Source organism: Conger conger, chromosome 14 (assembly GCF_963514075.1).
Source record: "Conger conger chromosome 14, fConCon1.1, whole genome shotgun sequence".
NCBI classification, from domain to species: Eukaryota; Metazoa; Chordata; class Actinopteri; order Anguilliformes; family Congridae; genus Conger; species Conger conger.
In genome coordinates, this window is record NC_083773.1 from 30,629,505 (window position 1) to 30,648,721 (window position 19,217).

Genomic DNA, 19,217 nt, shown 5'->3' on the forward strand with positions numbered 1-19,217 from the left:
AGGTGACATGGAGTTTTCCTGTGCTCCTCTGGGAAACGATAGTCTCTGCCTTCCACATTTGGGACGGTCATGGCACCTGCTGATATACCCGCATCGCTCTCTCACTTCCCTGCAGAATCGTGTGCGAAACCGGGCCCAGCGGGGCGGTGAAGGACGGTCAGGTTTCAGTGGAAGTGAGCGGTGGGGAGTATGGCGCTTCGGGCCAGAAGTTCAGCTACCAGGTAAAGAACAGGGCCTGCTGTTACAAGGTCACCTCCTGCTGTTTGGTAATGCCTTTATTGCTTATACTCCTCATAAATGAAGACAAATGCTATCTAGAATGCTATAATAAACTCACAGACGGACATGCACACGGAACAAGCTATTTTCTCATGGTGTGCTTCTCTTTGTGATGCCTTCCTCCACCGTGTCTGCCCTTCAGGATCCCATTGTGACCCAGGTGTCCCCTCAGAGGGGCCCAAAAGCCGGGGGCACCTCTCTGACCATCACCGGGCAGAGCCTGCTCACCGGGAGACCCAGCGAGGTCAGCGTGGTGGTCGGAACCGTCCCCTGCCTCATGTGAGTCTCCAGCCCCAAGACTACACATACAGCCTCTGTGGCTCTTGATTGAATAAAACAATCAAGACACTTACAGTGTCAGGATCGCTCATTTCTCTCCTGTTCTCTCCTCCAGCTCCTCTGAAATCCAGGAGGGCAGCATCGAGTGCGTGACTGGCGCCAGCAACATGACGGGGGAACACAGAGTGACAGTGCGGTACGGTAGCAACCAGCGCCACCTGTGGGAAGCAACCTACCACTACACCCCAGACCCCAACATCACACTGGCAGCACCGGCAAAGAGCTTCCTCAGGTACTTCCTCTGGTCCCATTGTAGCTGCTGTTCCTACCCTTCCTCCACCTCATTCACAATCTTGGGCTTTTAGTATATTCTTACATTTTCACTGTTGTATTTTATTGTTGAATCTTCAACTAGCTGTATCGCTGCTGCCACCCTCACACAAACACCAGGAGCACTGCAGAGGAAGCATGTCTTCACCTCTCACTCACGTCTGCTTGCATGCCTCTAACTGTTCTGCAACCAACTATGGTACAGCAGGACAGAGCTGGTGCCTAACAGAGCTGAGGCATATTTAACATGGGTTACCAGAATGGTGCTTTTTACTTTACTGTTTGCAATTTACAATACTAGTTGTTGGTTTGTTCAGTTAATTGGTTGTGCCTTTTTTGGTGGTTTCACCCTGGTGTGATACTTAAATGGATGTTCTCCATGGCTGTAAGCTGATCTGGATAAAAGTGTCTGATAAGCGAGTGTAATTGCAAATGTAATATTCTCTCAGTAGTAATGTTGGGCGCCTGGCAGATTTGCTTGAGGAACTAATGCAATGTTAACCTGAGGAACTGTGGCCAAATAAAACCACACCCTACCCCTGGTGGAATGAGGCCAACTATATCCCCATGTGGACTCCCAGTCATAGTGGACTGATGGCTGAGTCAAGGCTCCAACCTTGGACTGCAGGGCTTAGCTTGTACTCACAATGAGCTACTATGTACATGGCCTCTATACAATTATTTTGTTGAGCTCCTATTGCAGTTTTTACTATTTTACCTTGTACATGTACAGTGTGTATTACTGTGGTTGAACATACAGGGTGTGCGTTTCTTAATCCCTGTGTCACTCCATCCCTGTGTTCGATCAGTGGTGGGCGCATGATCCACGTGTCCGGCCATAACCTGGACGTAGTGCAGGAGCCTCAAATCCAGGTGACCGTGTCCCCGTTCGAGCGCACTCCGAGCAGGAGGAGGAGGAGTATCAGCAGTCGCGAGGCAGGGCCAGGGGCAGGGGACAGGCTGCTATGGAGACGTCGTCGAATTGTTCCAGAACCAGACTGTCCGGAAGGGGCCCTGTGCTCCGTCAAACAGGTAAAGATCTGATTTCCTGTTTCTCAAATCTGAATGATTTTATTTCCTGTTTCTCAAGTCTGACTGATTTTATTTCCTGTTTCTCAAGTCTGACTGATTTTATTTCCTGTTTCTCTGTGAGAGTCATTTTCACTTGTGTGTCTGAGTCCGAGTGATGTTTGTTCCTCAGTTCGTGGAGCGCTGCGAGGTGAACACCTCCTCGCTGATCCTGTGCAGGACGCCGGGGGTGGAGGCGCACGCACGCCACGCCCAGGTGCGGGTGGAGTTCCTGCTGGACAACCTGCGCTTCGACTTCGACTCGGTCAGCCGAAGCCCCTTCAGCTACGAGCTCAACCCCATCCTGCACCCCCTCAACCAGCACGACCCCAGCAAGCCCTACCGCTACAAGCCCGGGAGCATCATCTCTGTGGAGGTGAAAACCACCTCTGTGTACATGACCGCTACTGAATTCATTTGGTTGTGCCATTTCTTATTTGTATTTGTATTTGCCACACCAGCAGTTAACTACGTGTTGCATCAGGATACATCGTGTGAGGCCCACTCCATGAATTAATTTCCTCTTGTTGTTCAAATTGTGCAGGTTTATTATGGTACCAGCTATGTTTTGTTGTATTTTGAAAATGATTCTCTTCTTAGACCTCAACATGTCCTCTGCAAGTTTTGCTCCTTATTAAATCTGCTTTTGCTCATAAGGTGCAGTGGGCATTTCATTGTATAATTCAGCATTTATGAGTGGCTTGTCACAGACCTGCAGTCACTCAACTGGGGTGTGCCACTGTTTTCATTAATTCTTTAAAATTAATGCTGAGTATTGAGTCCAATAGTTATATTTCAAGGTACTTAACAGTGGTGGCTTTGTTTATTTATCACTAAAATGCAAAATGTTTTGTACAGGTTTCACAATACCTTAGCTAGCTGTGATATTAGATTCAAGTGTGTGTTTTGTGGCAATGTTCCTCAGCAGCCTGCTGTCTTATACTGGAACTTGATTCTCCTTTGCCCAAACTTTTGGTGATCTTGGTACGTGATCTTTTGGTGTTGCCTTTGCCTTATGACTCATGCATCTCAACTTTGTGTCTGTCTGTGGCCTGCGTACAGGGGGAGAACCTGGACCTGGCCATCTTTAAGGAGGAGGTGGTGGCTCTGATTGGGGAGGGGTTGTGCTCGGTGAAGACTCTCACCAGGAACCACCTTTACTGTGAACCCCCACCCCAGCAGCCCTCCCCCGGGCCCGGGAGGAAACGAGAGGGCGCCGACTCCCTCCCAGAATTCACCGTAAGTCATCCGAATCGTCCTCCCTGGGTGTACATACGAGAGGAGAGAAATGTCCTGAGATACTCAAAATGTCTGTCAGATAACAGCCATAACAGCCCCTGAATCTTGCAAAGAAAGGGCGCAAATATGTTAAATGAAAGGATGCAGGCCCTGGGAAGTTTTTATTTTATTTATTTTTTTCAGCCAGCAGCTGGCTTTTACCGCGTTCTGGTGTTTTTGGCTGATTTTAAATACAGCCAAAATACAGCCTTTATTCACTCTGGACAAAGGCATGGAGCTGAAACATTGGGATGTGGTCAGTAGTTGGTGGCTGTATTTAAAATTGAGATGCAATTCAATCTACTCCAGGCAGTTATTCTGGATGTGTCCATCCTTTAATTTTGTATTTGTATACGAGAGTGGAGATGCCAATGCAGTGGGGTGTAAAACACACACCACACTTTTTATGTTTTCTCATACTTTTGCTCCCCAATCATATTTTTATCAGCTCTCCCTGGTGTAACCAACACTCTGGACAAACAGCCTCTGCTACTTATCACACCGCAGTTCACAAGTTAGGCTTACACAGTCGTCAAACGGGAGAAGACACTTTGTGTGCAGTTTAGAGGGCACTGAGTTTACGGTCTCAACCAAGACAATACACTTCATGTAACTGCAAAGCAGCTGGACCCGAAACCTCATGTTTCCATGCCACAGTCAGCCACAGTCAGCACAGCCTCGGTCAGGATTCCAGACCAGGCCTTGGGTCTCTCCACGCACTAGAACAGGGCCCTAATAGGACGAACCACTATGCTGAAGGCTCTTGATGTATGACTGAGTTCTGCCTCTCTCTCCCTGGGCAGGTCCAGATGGGCAACCTGAACTTCTCGCTGGGCAAGGTGCAGTATGACACCCTGAGCCAGTCCACCTTCCCTCTGGAGGCCCAGATCGGCGTTGGGGTGGGGGCGTCCATTGTGGCCCTGATCGTGCTCATAATCGTGCTCATATACAGGTGCGCCCAAGTATTCCTGCTGCTTTGAGTTATATTCTCTCTTTGATTCTTAACTTCCTCTCCCAATGGGTCTGGATTTAATAAGTAGTGTCCAGGAGGTTTTCCACAGTAAAAAGCCCTTTCATGTAAAACCCAGTACTGTAAAAAAATCAATGCCCATTAACTTACTAAATTTGGTCACGGGGCAAAGATTTTGGATCTTTTCAACTGTAATATTATTTCTGCAAATTATATCACAGCATTATGCTCCGTAGGGCTGGCCAGCACAGTCAAAGCTGTGTCCATTAGTGGTTAATTCAGTTAAATTAAGTTAAATTCTTCTCCATGTTTGCTTACCGGTCATTATGCTGTGATGGCCTCTCTGATCGTATATCCTAAATTTGGCTATGAATGTAAGAGGTGTGGGGTGTTTTCCAGTGGTTTTTGCGTTCCTTTAATATTAAGGGTATTATTTGTGCACAGGGCTCTGTGACTAACAGAGGACCAAAGCATTTTTAATGTCACGTATAGAATGCATTTCAACAATCAAACTTTACAGTTGAACATTTATGATGGTCAATGCTGACATGACGTTAGTACAGAACCAGCACGGATCAGTCAGTGTTTGTTCCCAGTATTTTAATCCGTATAATATTCCAGTTTTTCCCCCATAGTAGACATCAGGGATTAAAACAGGACATCCAGCCTTTCATAAACCCTCAAACACAGTTTCAGGGACATGTGAACAACAAGAAAAAAAGATTGGCTTTGGCTTTCTCAAAACTCTCAGCAATGTGTTGTTAGGTTCAGTTGGTCATTTTTGGCCCGTTCATTCACTGTTTTTACGTTCTGTGAGGAGAAGCATTCTAAGCAAAGCGCTGTTTGCTGAAAGCCTGCTTTGGGCCGTGGTTGTGGTTGGCTTATGCACATTTCCCCCTGGGTGGGACCGGGCCGTGTGGCTTTGGCAGGAGGAAGAGCAAGCAGGCCCTGAGGGACTACAAGAAGGTTCAGATTCAGCTGGAGAACCTGGAGACCAGCGTAAGAGACCGCTGCAAAAAGGAGTTCACCGGTGAGTGGCCTCACTTCTCCAATAACTCCTAAATATTCTCTTTATTGCTCTGCACGTGGATATGTATAATTGGCAAAAACCCAACAATCTATCTTCATATAACCTCAGAGCATACTAGACAGTTCTGGTTTTATTGCAGGCACTGCACTGAATTATTTATTTGCTTAACGGATGCCCCTAGTTGCAACTTATTTTTACTACTGTGTATTTATACTGCAGGATAGTTCACTGCAGCCATTAAGGCTCCACACCTTTACTCATGGGTGATATAACTGCGACCCAGCTGGGCTTTGAACCTACAACTGTTCTTTTACCATGGCAGTTCTGCTGCTGTAATTCCACCCGGCAAAGCCTGCACCGTTTATTTCCACGGTAACCACCCCCCCACCCCCACCCCCCGTGTTGTCTCTCCGCAGACCTGATGACGGAGATGATGGACATGTCCAGCGACCTGGTGGGCTCCGGCATCCCCTTCCTGGACTACCGCATGTACGCCGAGCGCATCTTCTTCCCCGGCCACCGGGAGTCGCCGCTGCGCCGGGACCTGGACGTGCAGGAGTGCCGGAGGCAGACGGTGGAGCAGGGCCTGGTGCAGCTGTCCAACCTGCTCAACAGCAAGCTCTTCCTCACCAAGGTGAGGGCGCTCCTCTCACCCGCTGCCACCGCTAACTGCGAGGGGGGAAGGCCAGGGTAAACCCAGGGGCGCGTGAAGGTGTAACGATGCTCATGAGCCTTTCGTTTGTGTCATTTGGTAGGACTAGGTGCTCTTTGGATGAAAGGATGTTTATTGATCTATAAAAACAATTTAATTATTCAAAGCAAGTCCTTGTGAACATCCCAGTGCGCTTTACAAAAAGATGGAAAGAATCTGTTGGAAGGATCAGAATCCGTTAAATAGAATAGAGGAGAATAAGCAGGATAAAGCAGATGCTTGTATTTGTTGGCCCATAGGATGAGTGTGCAGTAAGGACATCGCAAACATCTAGATAAAAAACAGCCTGTAATTGCCACCCTCAGTTGCCCTACGAAAACTTGCCGTGCTGGCGATTTCACAAAGGCAACAAAATGACTTTCTGTGTGTACTGCATGTTCACAAATAGCAAGGCAAAGATGAGAGGAGGCTCCATATTTAGCACATTTGTCCAGTTAATAATATATGGCATGCAATGACATTGCACTGGGTTATGCTGGGTATATAAATACAATTTGTAAATGTTACTGACTTAACGCTGCGTTGCATTTTTACACACCCTGATATGGGTGGTTTCACTTCCTTTAAAGTTAGGGGCCAACACAGCAACTTCACTAAAGTTATTTAGTCTGTTTTCCAAAAAAACATTAGTTCTGTCTGATATTGGGAAGGGAAATTAAGGCAGTTGCAGAGTGTATTATTGGAAATAATGTTTAATAATTTTCATGCCCTTCGGAGGGAATTACATATGCATTGCAAAACTTCCAACAGTCATTTTAAAGATTTTTATGTCTGTAGTTTTAATAGTATTGAAACAAATTTTGAAAACTGTAATTTATTCTTCAAAGGAATATAATCACGTGGGTTGTATATAAATAGAGCAGAAAACAGCCATTTTCCCATTAGTGTCTGTCCTGGCAGACCGGAGGGGGGGGGTGGGGGGGAGCAAACAGGCTGACATGACACTCTGGTGTTATGCCATTAACGGTCCTCTCTCTGCGTGTGCCTGCCTCCTGTCCCAGTTCATCCACACCCTGGAGAGCCAGCGGACCTTCTCCCCCAGGGACCGGGCGTACGTGGCCTCTCTGCTCACCGTGGCCCTGCACGGCAAGCTGGAGTACTTCACCGACATCCTCAAGACCCTGCTCAACGACCTGGTGGAGCAGTACGTCGCCAAGAACCCCAAACTCATGCTCCGCAGGTGAGAACAGTGCGGTGCCGTGGCTGCTCAACACTGAGGGGTGGCAGCTCTCCCCCGGGGGGGGGTCTGTAAATGTATAGTATAAAGAATTAGTATAAAGAATTAATAGTAATAATAGTTTTTAGAAGTAATGCAAGAAACTGTTGGCTGTTGTATTACCAATTGTAGTGGTTATAGTAACACAATAAAATGCTAGCTGTAGAAATGGTTGTAATATATTCATAGTAGTTGCAGTTGTATGCTTAGCCCTGGAATGTATTATTGTAGTGATGGTTTTATTGGATAGCTTTTTTTAGTTGTAGTTTTTGGGTTAGCCTTTGTAGTAATTCATATTATATGGGGTAGATGGTTTTGTGAGTTTTTGGATTGTGTGTTGCGATTGTGCCATCATGTGACCGCTCACTGTCCCTGTCCCAGAACTGAGACGGTGGTGGAGAAACTCCTGACCAACTGGATGTCCATCTGCCTGTACGCCTTCCTCCGGGTGAGTTAGTGCGTGTAAAAGGGGAAGCGCATGCGTTGGGAATAAATGGCTGCCCTCCTCTGAGGCTCTGTGGCGTGGCTGTGCTTTAATGGCGGCCCTGGTTTCTCCCCGGCCCTCAGGACTCTGCGGGGGAGTCCCTGTACATGCTGTTTCGCGCCATAAAGCACCAGGTGGACAAAGGCCCCGTGGACGCGGTGACGGGGAAGGCCAAGTACACGCTGAACGACAACCGCCTGCTCCGAGAGGACGTGGAGTACCGCACGCTGGTGAGATGCCCGCTCTCTCTGCGCTCTCTGTACTCACTCTCTCAGAGCTCTCTCCCTCTCTCTCCCCCCCCCCCTCTCTCTCTCTCTCTCTCTCCCTCCCCCCCTCTCTCTCTCTCGCTCTCTCTCTCTGTCTGCACTCGCTCGCTTTACTCTGCCCTCTGACTCCTCTTAGGCCCCTGGCTCCTCTAAGGAGGTCATTGGCCATTGACAAATGTCCTCCGTCTCACTCGGTTCAAGATCATCCCAGTTGTGTCCACTCCAGGCTGGCTGTCTAACTACAGGTTTATTGTTCAAGCCTCTGCATCAGGGTTAAATTATGGTGCTCAAGGGCTGAGAACTGCTGGGTCTTCACCCTCCCTTTAGCTGGGTGTCAGGGGTGAAGACGCATCTGGCCAGCCAGTAGCACTATTCAGGGAGAAAAGAAAACCAGGGCTGGATTTGAGGACCTGATTTGATGATCCCTGCTCTACACTATTATGCATCAGAATTGGAACACTTCAGCATGAATCGGGGAGACAGAGCTATCTGATGAGAGTTCAGTGCCAGCCGCCCGGTCAGTACGTAGAATCGGCGGGGGAAAATGGTTGGCATTTATATAGCGCCTTTATCCAAAGCGCTGTACAATTGATGCTTCTCATTCACCCATTCATACACACACTGACGGCGATTGGCTGCCATGCAAGGGAAAGACCAGCTCGTCAGGAGCATTTGGGGGTTAGGTGTCTTGCTCAGGGACACTTCGACACAGCCCGGGCGGGGGATCGAACCAGCAACTCTCCGACTGCCAGACGACTGCTCTTACTGCCTGAGCCATGTCGCCCACACTCAGGCAGGGGTAAGTTAGTCTGTGTGCTTCCTCCTCCAGACGCTGAATGTGCTGTTCCAGGGCGGGGGGGGGAACGAGGCCCAGCCTGTCCCGGCCAAGGTGCTGGACTGCGACACCATCACGCAGGTGAAGGAGAAGATCCTGGACCAGATGTACAAGGGCACGTCCTTCTCTCACCGCCCACACACGGACTCCCTCGACTTGGGTGAGCTCCCTGCCTCCACCATCTCAATGTCTGTTTCCCCTCCTCCTGTACCGTACTTACAGTGCATCCGAAAAGTATTCACAGCGCTTCACTTTTCCCACATTTTGTTATGTTACAGCCTTATTCCAAAATGGAACACACACAACACCCCATAATGATAACATGAAAGAAGTTTTTTTGAAATTTTTGCAAATTTATTAAAAATAAATAACTAAGAAATCACATGTACATAAGTATTCACAGCCTTTGCTCAATACTTTGTTGATGCACCTTTGGCAGCAATTACAGCCTCAAGTCTTTTTGAATATGATGCCACAAGCTTGCCACACCTATCTTTGGGCAGTTTCGCCCATTCCTCTTTGCAGCACCTCTCAAGCTCCATCAGGTTGGACGGGGAGCGTCGGTGCACAGCCATTTTCAGATCTCTCCAGAGATGTTCAATCGGATTCAAGTCTGGGCTCTGGCTGGGCCACTCAAGGACATTCACAGAGTTGTCCTGAAGCCACTCCTTTGATATCTTGGCTGTGTGCTTAGGGTCGTTGTCCTGCTGAAAGATGAACCGTCACCCCAGTCTGAGGTCAAGAGCGCTCTGGAGCAGGTTTTCATCTAGGATGTCTCTGTACATTGCTGCATTCATCTTTCCCTCAATCCTGACTAGTCTCCCAGTTCCTGCCGCTGAAAAACATCCCCACAGCATGATGCTGCCACCACCATGCTTCACTGTAGGGATGGTATTGGCCAGGCGATGAGCGGTGCCTGGTTTCCTCCAAACATAATGCCTGGCATCCACACCAAAGAGTTCAATCTTTGTCTCATCAGACCAGAGAATTTTGTTTCTCATGGTCTTGAGAGTCCTTCAGGTGCCTTTTGGCAAACTCCAGGCGGGCTGCCATGTGCCTTTTACTAAGGAGTGGCTTCCGTCTGGCCACTCTACCATACAGGCCTGATTGGTGGATTGCTGCAGAGATGGTTGTCCTTCTGGAAGGTTCTCCTCTCTCCACAGAGGAACTCTGGAGCTCTGACAGTGTGACCATCGGGTTCTTGGTCACCTCCCTGACTAAGGCCCTTCTCCCCCGATTGCTCAGTTTAGACGGGCGGCCAGCTCTAGGAAGAGTCCTGGTGGTTCCGAACTTCTTCCATTTACCAGTGTGCTCATTGGGACTTTCAAAGCAGCAGAAATGTTTCTGTACCCTTCCCCAGATTTGTGCCTCGAGACAATCCTGTCTCGGAGGTCTACAGACAATTCCTTTGACTTCATGCTTGGTTTGTGCTCCGACATTCACTGTCAACTGTGGGACCTTATGTAAACAGGTGTATGCCTTTCCAAATCATGTCCAATCAACTGAATTTACCACAGGTGGACTCCAGTTAAGCTGTAGAAACATCTCAAGGTTGATCAGTGGAAACAGGATGCACCTGAGCTCGATTTTGAGCTTCATGGCAAAGGCTGTGAATACTTATGTACATGTGATTTCTTAGGTTTTTTATTTTTAATAAATTTGCAAAAATAAAAAAATAAAAAAAACTTCTTTCATGTTGTCATTATGGGGTGTTGTGTGTAGAATTTTGAGGAAAAAAAAGATTTTTTTCCATTTTGGAATAAGGCTGTAACATAACAAAATGTGGGAAAAGTGAAGCACTGTGAATACTTTCCGGATGCACTGTATATATGGGGATGTGATATGCTGTCACACAGAAGACATTCTTTGCATTTTATTGTCATATGCCTGTAGATATGAGCCATTTTCCCCCTCTTTCTTGACTTGTGGTGTTTGGTGCTGGTGCTCAGAGTGGCGGTCGGGCGTGGCAGGTCACCTGATCCTGTCAGATGAGGACTTGACGTCTGTGGTGCAGGGCACGTGGAAGCGACTCAACACTATGCAGCACTACAAGGTCCTGTTTATTTTTTTTGTTTCTAAGAGGCTGCTGCTACACATTTAGGGATTGTTAATCTGTGTCCTGGTGTGTTCAAGTGCCCTATAACATCTCAACTCAAACACTTGTTGGTCAGTGGTCTGAAATAACAGAAAAGGTTCAGGCCTATAAATTAACTTTTTTCTGTTATTTTAGGCCACTGACCAATAAGTGTTTGAGTATAGTTACATTCAACAGGTTTTTAAGTAAATTCGTAAATCTTAATAAAAAACATTCTCATTTAACAAAACAGGTTCTGCTTGTTCATGTTTCTCTCTTGTCTGTGATTGGCCGGCAGGTTCCTGATGGGGCGACGGTGGCACTGGTGCCACGGCACAGTAAACACATCCACCATGACACCCACGATTATGTGGCAGGAGAGAGTGAGTTACACCCCCTTACACATTACATTCATTTAGCTTCTGACGCAAGAGAACATAAGTGTGTTCATAAATGATATTATCAATAGTGCAATAGATCTGGCTAACCACAGACCAGAATGTGAGTGTGAGTGTGAGTGTGAGTGTGAGTGTGAGTGTGAGTGTGAGTGTGAGTGTGAGATGTTTGGGGAGGCACCCTTGCCGATGTCAGTATCTCCACATTTTAAAACCTTTCATTTTCTAACAAAACATACTTACACACATGGTCGCCAGTCGTATCTATCTGTCTTATCTATATTTGTCCATCTGCCTATCTATACATCTGTTAAACCAATGGCCTATCGGCTGAAGAAGGATGGTTAGTGCGCTGACGTGTGTGGTTATGTTTGTGTTTGTGCGTGTGCGTGTGTGTGCGGTGCAGAGACGCCCATGCTGGAGGACGCAGACGAGGGCGGGGTGAGGCTGTGGCACCTGGTGAAGGCCAGCGAGGAGCCAGAGCTGCCCAAACACCGGCGGGGCAGTCTGAGAGAACGGGAGAGAGCCAAGGCCATCCCCGAAATCTACCTCACGCGCCTGCTCTCCATGAAGGTCAAAATCACCGTACTATATTCCTCTTCATTTTTATTTACTTAGTTTACCATATTTCTATAATGTATGTTTTAAACTTCTGATATAAAGGATGCACACACAATTCTATTGTAGCATTATGACAATATGATTATAGTGTTAGATTATACTATTACTCAGGCTTTGCTTCAGACTATACCATTTTTGTACTTCCTCACAATCACTAGTGTGTTAAACTGCCAATTCTTTGCAACCTACAGTGGGTTTCTAATAAAAGTGCCAAACATTAACCACTTTGAAATGGGGTCCTTGCAATTATTTAATGCTGGGGGTATCATATGCATTTAGGAACCCCTCATGTGACATACTGCACTGAAAGAAGGTCATAGGTCGCAGTTTGAGAGATGAGCGTCAGGGACCAGGTACCTGCACAATTAGTGTTGGACACTGCTCTAGCAGGGCTCTTATCTTCAATTGTTTAAATGGGGAAGATGTCAACCATGTTAGCTGCCATGGTTGTAAAATAATTCCTTCTAGTGCTGTACTGTATTGGCTCCACTGGTTGTCAGTGCTGCTGTTGCATGTACTCATGGAGTAATGTGCTTATGTGTGCAGGGTACGCTGCAGAAGTTTGTAGACGACCTGTTCCAGGTGATCCTCAGCACTAGCCGGCCGGTCCCTCTCGCCGTGAAATACTTCTTCGATCTCCTGGATGACCAGGCAGCGCACCACGGAATCTCAGACAGTGAGACCATCCACATCTGGAAAACCAACAGGTAGGAAAAACGCCAACACACCAGAGGATGAGTAAGCTCTCCTTTAGCGTGGTGAAGAGTTTTTGTGTTTTCCCAAAATACAGGATCTCCTTTAGCACTGTGAATGCTTGGTTGTTTTCTGCATTAGGTCTCCTGGATGAACTTGAAGAGTTTTGGTATTTATTGTTCTGCATTGTTAGATCTCCTTCGGCATTGTGGAGACCTGCGGAAACAAAGACGTTGGCTTTGTTTTTGTGCCACACGAATACCCAGCACATCTCCTTCAGTTGGCCTTTCTGTTTGTTTCACAGTCTGCCCCTGAGGTTCTGGATCAACATCGTGAAGAACCCGCAGTTCATCTTCGACGTCCAGGCTTCGGACAACGTGGACGCCGTCCTGTCTGTCATCGCCCAGACCTTCATGGACTCCTGCACCATCGCCGAACACAAGCTGGGGAGGGTGAGCGCGACGGCCGGACTGCTGGGAGGGGAAGGCGGGTTCAGAGAGGTCAATACCTTTCCCCCCTGCCGTATATTTTACTCCTAATTATTTATCTCCCTGTGCTCAGGACTCCCCCATCAACAAGCTGCTCTACGCCCGAGACATTCCTCGCTACAAGCAGATGGTGGAAAGGTGAGTGCAAGCAGTCTGCCAGGGCTTTGGGTGGCAATTAGCAAGCTGTCAGGGCCCGACCTGGGCCTATGGGATGTGCCAGAGGGCAGAGTGGGAGGGCGCTGATGGGCACTGGGTCAGCTGTGAGACGGCAGTCCGCTGCGCCCGGGGCAGATAACAGCCGGTAGATTTAGAACAGAGTTCATTTTTATAAAGAAATGTTTCTTTCTTTCTGTGCAGGTACTATGCTGATATCAGACAGACCATTTCTGCCAGTGACCAGGAGATGAACTCAGCCCTTGCAGAGCTGTCCAGGGTATGCTTTTTCAGTTTGACTTTAAGATATGTTTTCACATCCATCGTCCCAATTTATGTGTCGTTTTATTTGCCAAAAGGTATTTAGTATTATGTTGCCAATGTTTTACCCATTCTAATCCTAATGCTAACTCAGTGTTAGTGCACTATACTCTGTAAACAAACTAGTAGAGTATAGCAGCTTCTCCCCTTAAAATATTAACTTTATAATGAGTTGATATGACTGGCAGTTTAAAATGTTGCATTTGTTGAAAAACAGTATTTTCTCATTTAGGGCCATATATTTTACATTTAAAATTGTGTTAAACATTCCCTTTTTTCCTGTAGAATTACTCAGGAGAACTGAATTACCTTGTGGCCCTGCATGAGTTGTACAAATACATCAACAAATACTATGACCAGGTGAGTCTCACCCTCTCCGCTATATACTGCACTTTCAGTAGTAGACTAATGAGAAATCTCTTCCAGTGATAGTGAGAGAATATCAATCTGTGCAATTGAATATGTTTCTTGGAGTTCCTTGAAGTGTATTTTCTCGCTTTAAAGGTACAATAGGTAAGATCTGTGTTAAAACATTGTTACAGGACCATTGTAAATCCGTTCCTATCATTGAAAAAGGCTCACTGACATGTTGACTCACCCTTTGCCTGTGTTTATAGTCCTTAAATTCGGGTTTCAAAATATACAGTTGATGGCCCGACACTCCGTACCAAAACATTGTATGACTTTACAATAATTCAATCTCATTGATTGACAATTGGTTCTAATTGCCACAGCCAATGGCGTTTCAATGTCAGCGCGTTTACAGAGAAGGGGCGGGATTGTGGTTTGAAATGACCTATTGTACCTTTAAATCACAAACCTGTCCGGCGTCTCCCAGATCATCACTGCCCTGGAGGAGGACTGCACCGCTCAGAAGATGCAGCTGGGGTACCGGCTCCAGCAGGTCGCCGCTGCCGTGGAGAACAAAGTCACCGACCTATGACAGCGCGAAACCGGAGCGGGGCGGGGCCGGAGGGACGGAGGGAGGGAGGGAGAAGCGGGAAGGAAAGTCAGGGCGTCCACTCCTCAAACCGCAGGAGGGGAAAGGTGCGTTCTGGGGGCACAGGGGCCCGGGGCCTCTTCACAGCTCATCAGACCACAGGAGGGGGGCGAGGTGCGTTCTGGGGGCACAGGGGCCCGGGGCCTCTCTACAGCTCGTCAGACCACAGGAGAGGTGCATTCTGGGGGCACAGGGGCCCAGGGCCTCTCCACAGCCTGCCTTTTCACCAGTGGGATATTTCTACCATCCAGTTTTTCTTTACTGTCTCTCCGCTTGTATGTCTGTGTTAGATCAATTAGATGTGTATCCGCATACATTATTGAGCTGTACTAAGAAAACTGCAGGAGACTCTGGCAATGCCGCTTCATTCTCATCAGTGCGCAAGCTCAAACTGAGGCGTGTTGCGCAGGCTGTGGATGTCTGCGCTGAGGCGGGTGGAGACTGAACAGGATAAACGGGGAACTCATCACCTGCTTACCAGACGCCCACTGCATGAATTCACCCCCATGAAGCAGGTTTTCCATGCAACAGATTGGGAAAGTCGCGAAGATGAAACTAGTAGACTGATGCGATCCATGGAAATTCTTCGGTCGGGAAAAGCTCAATTTGCGAGGGGGTTTTCCCCCCTTGCAAAATTATATTTCTTCTGGGAGAATTCTAAACCCTCAATCCGTTCATTTCTGGTTTACAAACTGACCCACTATAGTCACGTTGTGTTATTTTAATTGATATAGTTGAGGACTGTATATGTAGGGCATTATCTGTAAATATCTCCCATCTCCTATCAGTGTCCTCACTAACTTGCAACCGCTTTATGGTTTTGATAGGTCTACGATAATGGTCCACTGCAGGTGCTTCAAATGTGTTAACTTCATCTTTCCTGTGTCACTTCACACACTTTTTTCACCCAAAGTAATGAAGTCTTTTCTCTTACTGCTGCCATCCACTGTTAAAGCCTTGCTCCTGTGAGCCCAGATAAGCTCGTCACATCTGCAAAAAAAATTGGCTCAGAAGGAAAATCCCCTTTCCACAAAATAAGGCTTAAGGGTTTGCAGTCGCATGGTTTCTTTATCAGGCCATGCCTGAATTCAAAGATGTGTGAGCACTGCTCCAATAAACTCAACCGCTAAACGGCGAGGCCTCTACCCATTCCCGCCATACAGTCTGTAACAAGCACCCGGCTATCCGTCTAGACCGGAATTTAAAACCCAACGCGTGTAACGGAAGAGCAGAGATGAATGGGACTGCGGGCTGGATTTGAGATCCAGACCGAACATACGGTACACTCGCCCAGTGAGATGCAGACCGCACACACGGTACAGTCGAAGAGAGAGATGCAAACCGAATATACGGTATACTCGACCAGAGAGATGCAGACCGAACATACGGTACAATTGACCAGAGAGATGCAGACAGCACACATGGTACAGTCGAACAGAGATGCAGACCGAACATACGGTACAATTGACCAGAGAGATGCAGACAGCACACATGGTACAGTCGAACAGAGAGCTGCAAACCGAACATGCGGTACAATTGACCAGAGAGATGCAGACCGCACATACCGTACGCTCGGCCGGAGATCCAGGCTCAGCCAGAGGTGGAGAGTACCGTGTATGTGTCCGGAACACCAAGCGATTTGAATCATGCATGACGAAATGGTTCTCCAAGTGTGGCATGCTATTCTGTGTGAGGGGAATTGTCAATAGACTAGTGAATCCTCACTTTGGGTGAAAGAAGCTTTGGTGTCAGTACGGGCAGGCATTGAGTCTGAGAAAGATCTAAAGCACTGTTCTTGGAAATTGAATTTATGTCGTACGGTATATAGTTTACTAGAGGGTACTAAAAAAAACTATTTTTAACCCTGTGCACAACTATGATGATATACTTTCAGTTCCCTTCTTTTCAGTTATTTCTGTGCCGTTTATGTGGTTGGACTTTTTTTAAATAAGAATCGATATTTTTTTTTAAAGATTGTGTTATGAAAGGCTATCAGGATTTACCTGCATTTCCACATTCCTTTTATTGGGTCCAAGTCCAGGAAACGCAATCTTTGGATATTGTTTTAATGTAATTTTTTTTTTTTATATGTGACATAGGAAGGTTTTCCCCTGTATATACTATATCTGCTGTAAGAGTAGTCGTGTGAGCAAAGATTATGGATGAAATTACCAAGACCTTGTTTCCTCGAGTGTAGTGCACAAAGCTGAAGCTTGTACTGACAGTATGTTGCATCATTTCGTTCTGCGCTGTGCAGCAACTGTGCTACACTTCCTCTTGTGATCACCAGGTGGCACAAGAAAACAAATGCAATGATTAGGTATTCACAGAAATAAGTGTAATTGGAACCTTTGTAAAAACCAATGCTTTCAAGCTCACTATTTATTACGTTTGTGCTTTTAAAGAACACTGATTTAATCGTGTAAAATTTCATAAAAGTGTAAAAAGAAATGGACACTGGTGTTTCAGATGCACGATTTTTTGAAAACTGCAAGAATGTGGAAAAATCTTAAATGCAGTTGTGAATAAGGGATCTTACTGCACAAAATACAAAAGGTTCACCATTAAGGTTAGTGCTGGACTGAGTCATTATTCATTCGACCCTTCTATCTCACAGCAACATGTCAGTGCTCTGGTAATGCTGTATACCAAGAGAAGATTTGCATATGACTGGGAAGGTACAACTGATCTGGTATTCTTGAAAGAAGAGAATATGCAAATAAAGATGGATTTTATATGGATCTCCTCCCCTCCTCAGCATAAAGTACATGTAATTTGTGTGATGTCATTCCTTTCACTTTTTCAGTTTGTGTCTGAGGGGCTGCTAATGGCTCTTCTGTGTGTAGTGACCTAAAAAACAAAAACAACAAACAAAAAAATGCTTGTGCACATTGAGTGTCAAAGGTACGCTGTTACAGACACCTTACAAATCTACTTACCTTCACAATTACTAATGTACTTTGGGAAGAAATAAGTCTTAGTTTACCATTTACTGACTGTTCAAGTTGAGCAGAGAAATCTGAAGGGTTTTTACTCTGGTATGTGCTGGCTCTTGTAATGTGATGAATGAGTGCTGTGTCGAATAGAAATGAAAATATAAGCATAAAGACGTTAACATGCCACACTCCTACATGCTCGACTAATGTCTTTTTCAATGCACAATTTTTACTGTTGTATGTTTTTCCACATAGTAGTATATATCTATGAAAGGAATAATGATAATAGAGAATGAAGGTAATTTGAGGGAATAAGAGTAACTTTATTATTGATAGGCTGTACAAATTCAATCGTGTAGAGCAGGCTCTGCAGGGAGCACTGAGACACAAGTTTTGTTTTCGTTTTGTTTTTTTAAATATTTTTTTCCTCTGTTAATATCACTGTAAATAATGATTTAATAAGGCCAACTTGTAGCTACTTAACCTGTTTATTAAGAGAAAGTGGAAACTTCCTACAGACGGTGATGTAATAAAATGTTCTGAAAATGAAAGATTAGAGGTATTTTTTATTGATTTGCCTGTCTTTCTTCCTTCCCCATATTGTGCATGCATCTTGTATAACGGCAACAGTTCAAAGCTGTTTCAATTTCAAAGCAAAGCTGCTCAACTGGGCTGAGAACTCCTGGGAAGTGCTGTTACTGGACACTAGGGGTCAGTCTTTCCTCCAGACAAACTGAATCCAAAATCCTAGGACATTAATGGGGATACTGCACGAGACGAGGTTACTGGTTCTTAAAGGTTTTCTTAGCGGTTATGAGTGTTAACATTGGTCTCCTGGTGTCCTGTTAAATCCCAAATTGACCAAAGATTAGTTCTCATCTCCCGCACTACAGAGCAGGGGTGTCCGAATGCTATCCGAGAAGGTCCGCTACGAATGCAGACTTGTTCTTAACCAGCGCAAACGCGGGATTAAAAACACAAACCTTGACTGAAGATGTGATGAGTTTAATTGGGTGTTTTAGCGCTGGGGAGGAACAGAGTCCTGCATTCACACCGGCCTTTCCCACCTTGCACAGCCCTGCTGCGGAGGCCCTGGCGGTGCCCTGCTTTCACTACAGCGCGCGTGACATGGGGGATGCGTGACGCGTCCGGCCGTGGCGTCCCACGATGCAGTGCGTGCGGTCTCCGGCGTCGGCCGCAGCGCCCGCGCTCTGGAGCTGGGCGACGGAGCGTCTGGCGCCGGGCGCGGTCGCCGGCCGGCCCAGGAGCGGGAGCTTGGTCACCATGAGCAGGGGGTTGCTCTGCTGCAGGGCCTCGTGGGACACGGAGTTGTCCTCCAGGAAGTTGCGGTACTGGGCGTGCAGGTGGCGGCTCTCCTGGCTCAGACGCGCCTTCTCCTGCTTCAGGCACAGGCACTCCTTCAGGACCACGTTGTAGCGGTGCCAGACGTTCTCCAGGGGAGCCACCTCCTGAATGTTCTGGAAAGAGGAGGGCTCATTGTGTGTGTGTGTGTGTGTGTGTGTGTGTGTGTGTGTGTGTGTGTAAATGGCAGGCATTTATATATGGTAAATGGCAGGCATTTATATAGCGCCTTTATCCAAAGCGCTGTACAACTGATGCTTCTCATTCACCCGTTCATACACACTCTCACACACCGACGGCGATTGGCTGCCATGCAAGGCGTCGACCAGCTCGTCAGGAGCATTTGGGAGTTAGGTGTCTTGCTCAGGGACACTTCGACACAGCCTGGGCGGGGGGATCGAACCGGCAACCCTCCGACTGCCAGACG

General features: G+C 46.8%; 2 protein-coding genes across 4 annotated transcripts in view; one reads left to right on the plus strand and one right to left on the minus strand.

Annotated features, from left to right (window-relative positions):
• The window catches only part of plxnb1b (plexin b1b), an 87,413-nt gene extending 69,434 nt beyond the window's left edge, over positions 1 to 17,979 (plus strand). For all 3 annotated transcript variants that reach the window (XM_061219217.1, XM_061219218.1, XM_061219219.1), the window contains 22 exons: positions 116 to 221; positions 422 to 558; positions 674 to 850; positions 1,698 to 1,920; positions 2,090 to 2,332; positions 3,019 to 3,195; positions 4,038 to 4,186; positions 5,134 to 5,234; positions 5,651 to 5,868; positions 6,948 to 7,126; positions 7,544 to 7,610; positions 7,730 to 7,876; positions 8,742 to 8,907; positions 10,697 to 10,800; positions 11,120 to 11,204; positions 11,623 to 11,789; positions 12,384 to 12,544; positions 12,835 to 12,982; positions 13,092 to 13,156; positions 13,376 to 13,451; positions 13,778 to 13,852; positions 14,331 to 17,979. In XM_061219217.1, the coding sequence (XP_061075201.1) occupies positions 116 to 221; positions 422 to 558; positions 674 to 850; positions 1,698 to 1,920; positions 2,090 to 2,332; positions 3,019 to 3,195; positions 4,038 to 4,186; positions 5,134 to 5,234; positions 5,651 to 5,868; positions 6,948 to 7,126; positions 7,544 to 7,610; positions 7,730 to 7,876; positions 8,742 to 8,907; positions 10,697 to 10,800; positions 11,120 to 11,204; positions 11,623 to 11,789; positions 12,384 to 12,544; positions 12,835 to 12,982; positions 13,092 to 13,156; positions 13,376 to 13,451; positions 13,778 to 13,852; positions 14,331 to 14,435 (3,076 nt within the window). In that variant the 3' untranslated portion in view covers positions 14,436 to 17,979. The remainder of the gene's footprint in view (positions 1 to 115; positions 222 to 421; positions 559 to 673; positions 851 to 1,697; positions 1,921 to 2,089; positions 2,333 to 3,018; positions 3,196 to 4,037; positions 4,187 to 5,133; positions 5,235 to 5,650; positions 5,869 to 6,947; positions 7,127 to 7,543; positions 7,611 to 7,729; positions 7,877 to 8,741; positions 8,908 to 10,696; positions 10,801 to 11,119; positions 11,205 to 11,622; positions 11,790 to 12,383; positions 12,545 to 12,834; positions 12,983 to 13,091; positions 13,157 to 13,375; positions 13,452 to 13,777; positions 13,853 to 14,330) is intronic.
• The window catches only part of LOC133109712 (dynein regulatory complex subunit 2-like), a 2,850-nt gene continuing 1,382 nt past the window's right edge, over positions 17,750 to 19,217 (minus strand). Inside the window, exon 2 of the mRNA XM_061219220.1 lies at positions 17,750 to 18,906. Within this exon, the coding sequence (XP_061075204.1) occupies positions 18,541 to 18,906 (366 nt within the window). The 3' untranslated portion in view covers positions 17,750 to 18,540. The remainder of the gene's footprint in view (positions 18,907 to 19,217) is intronic.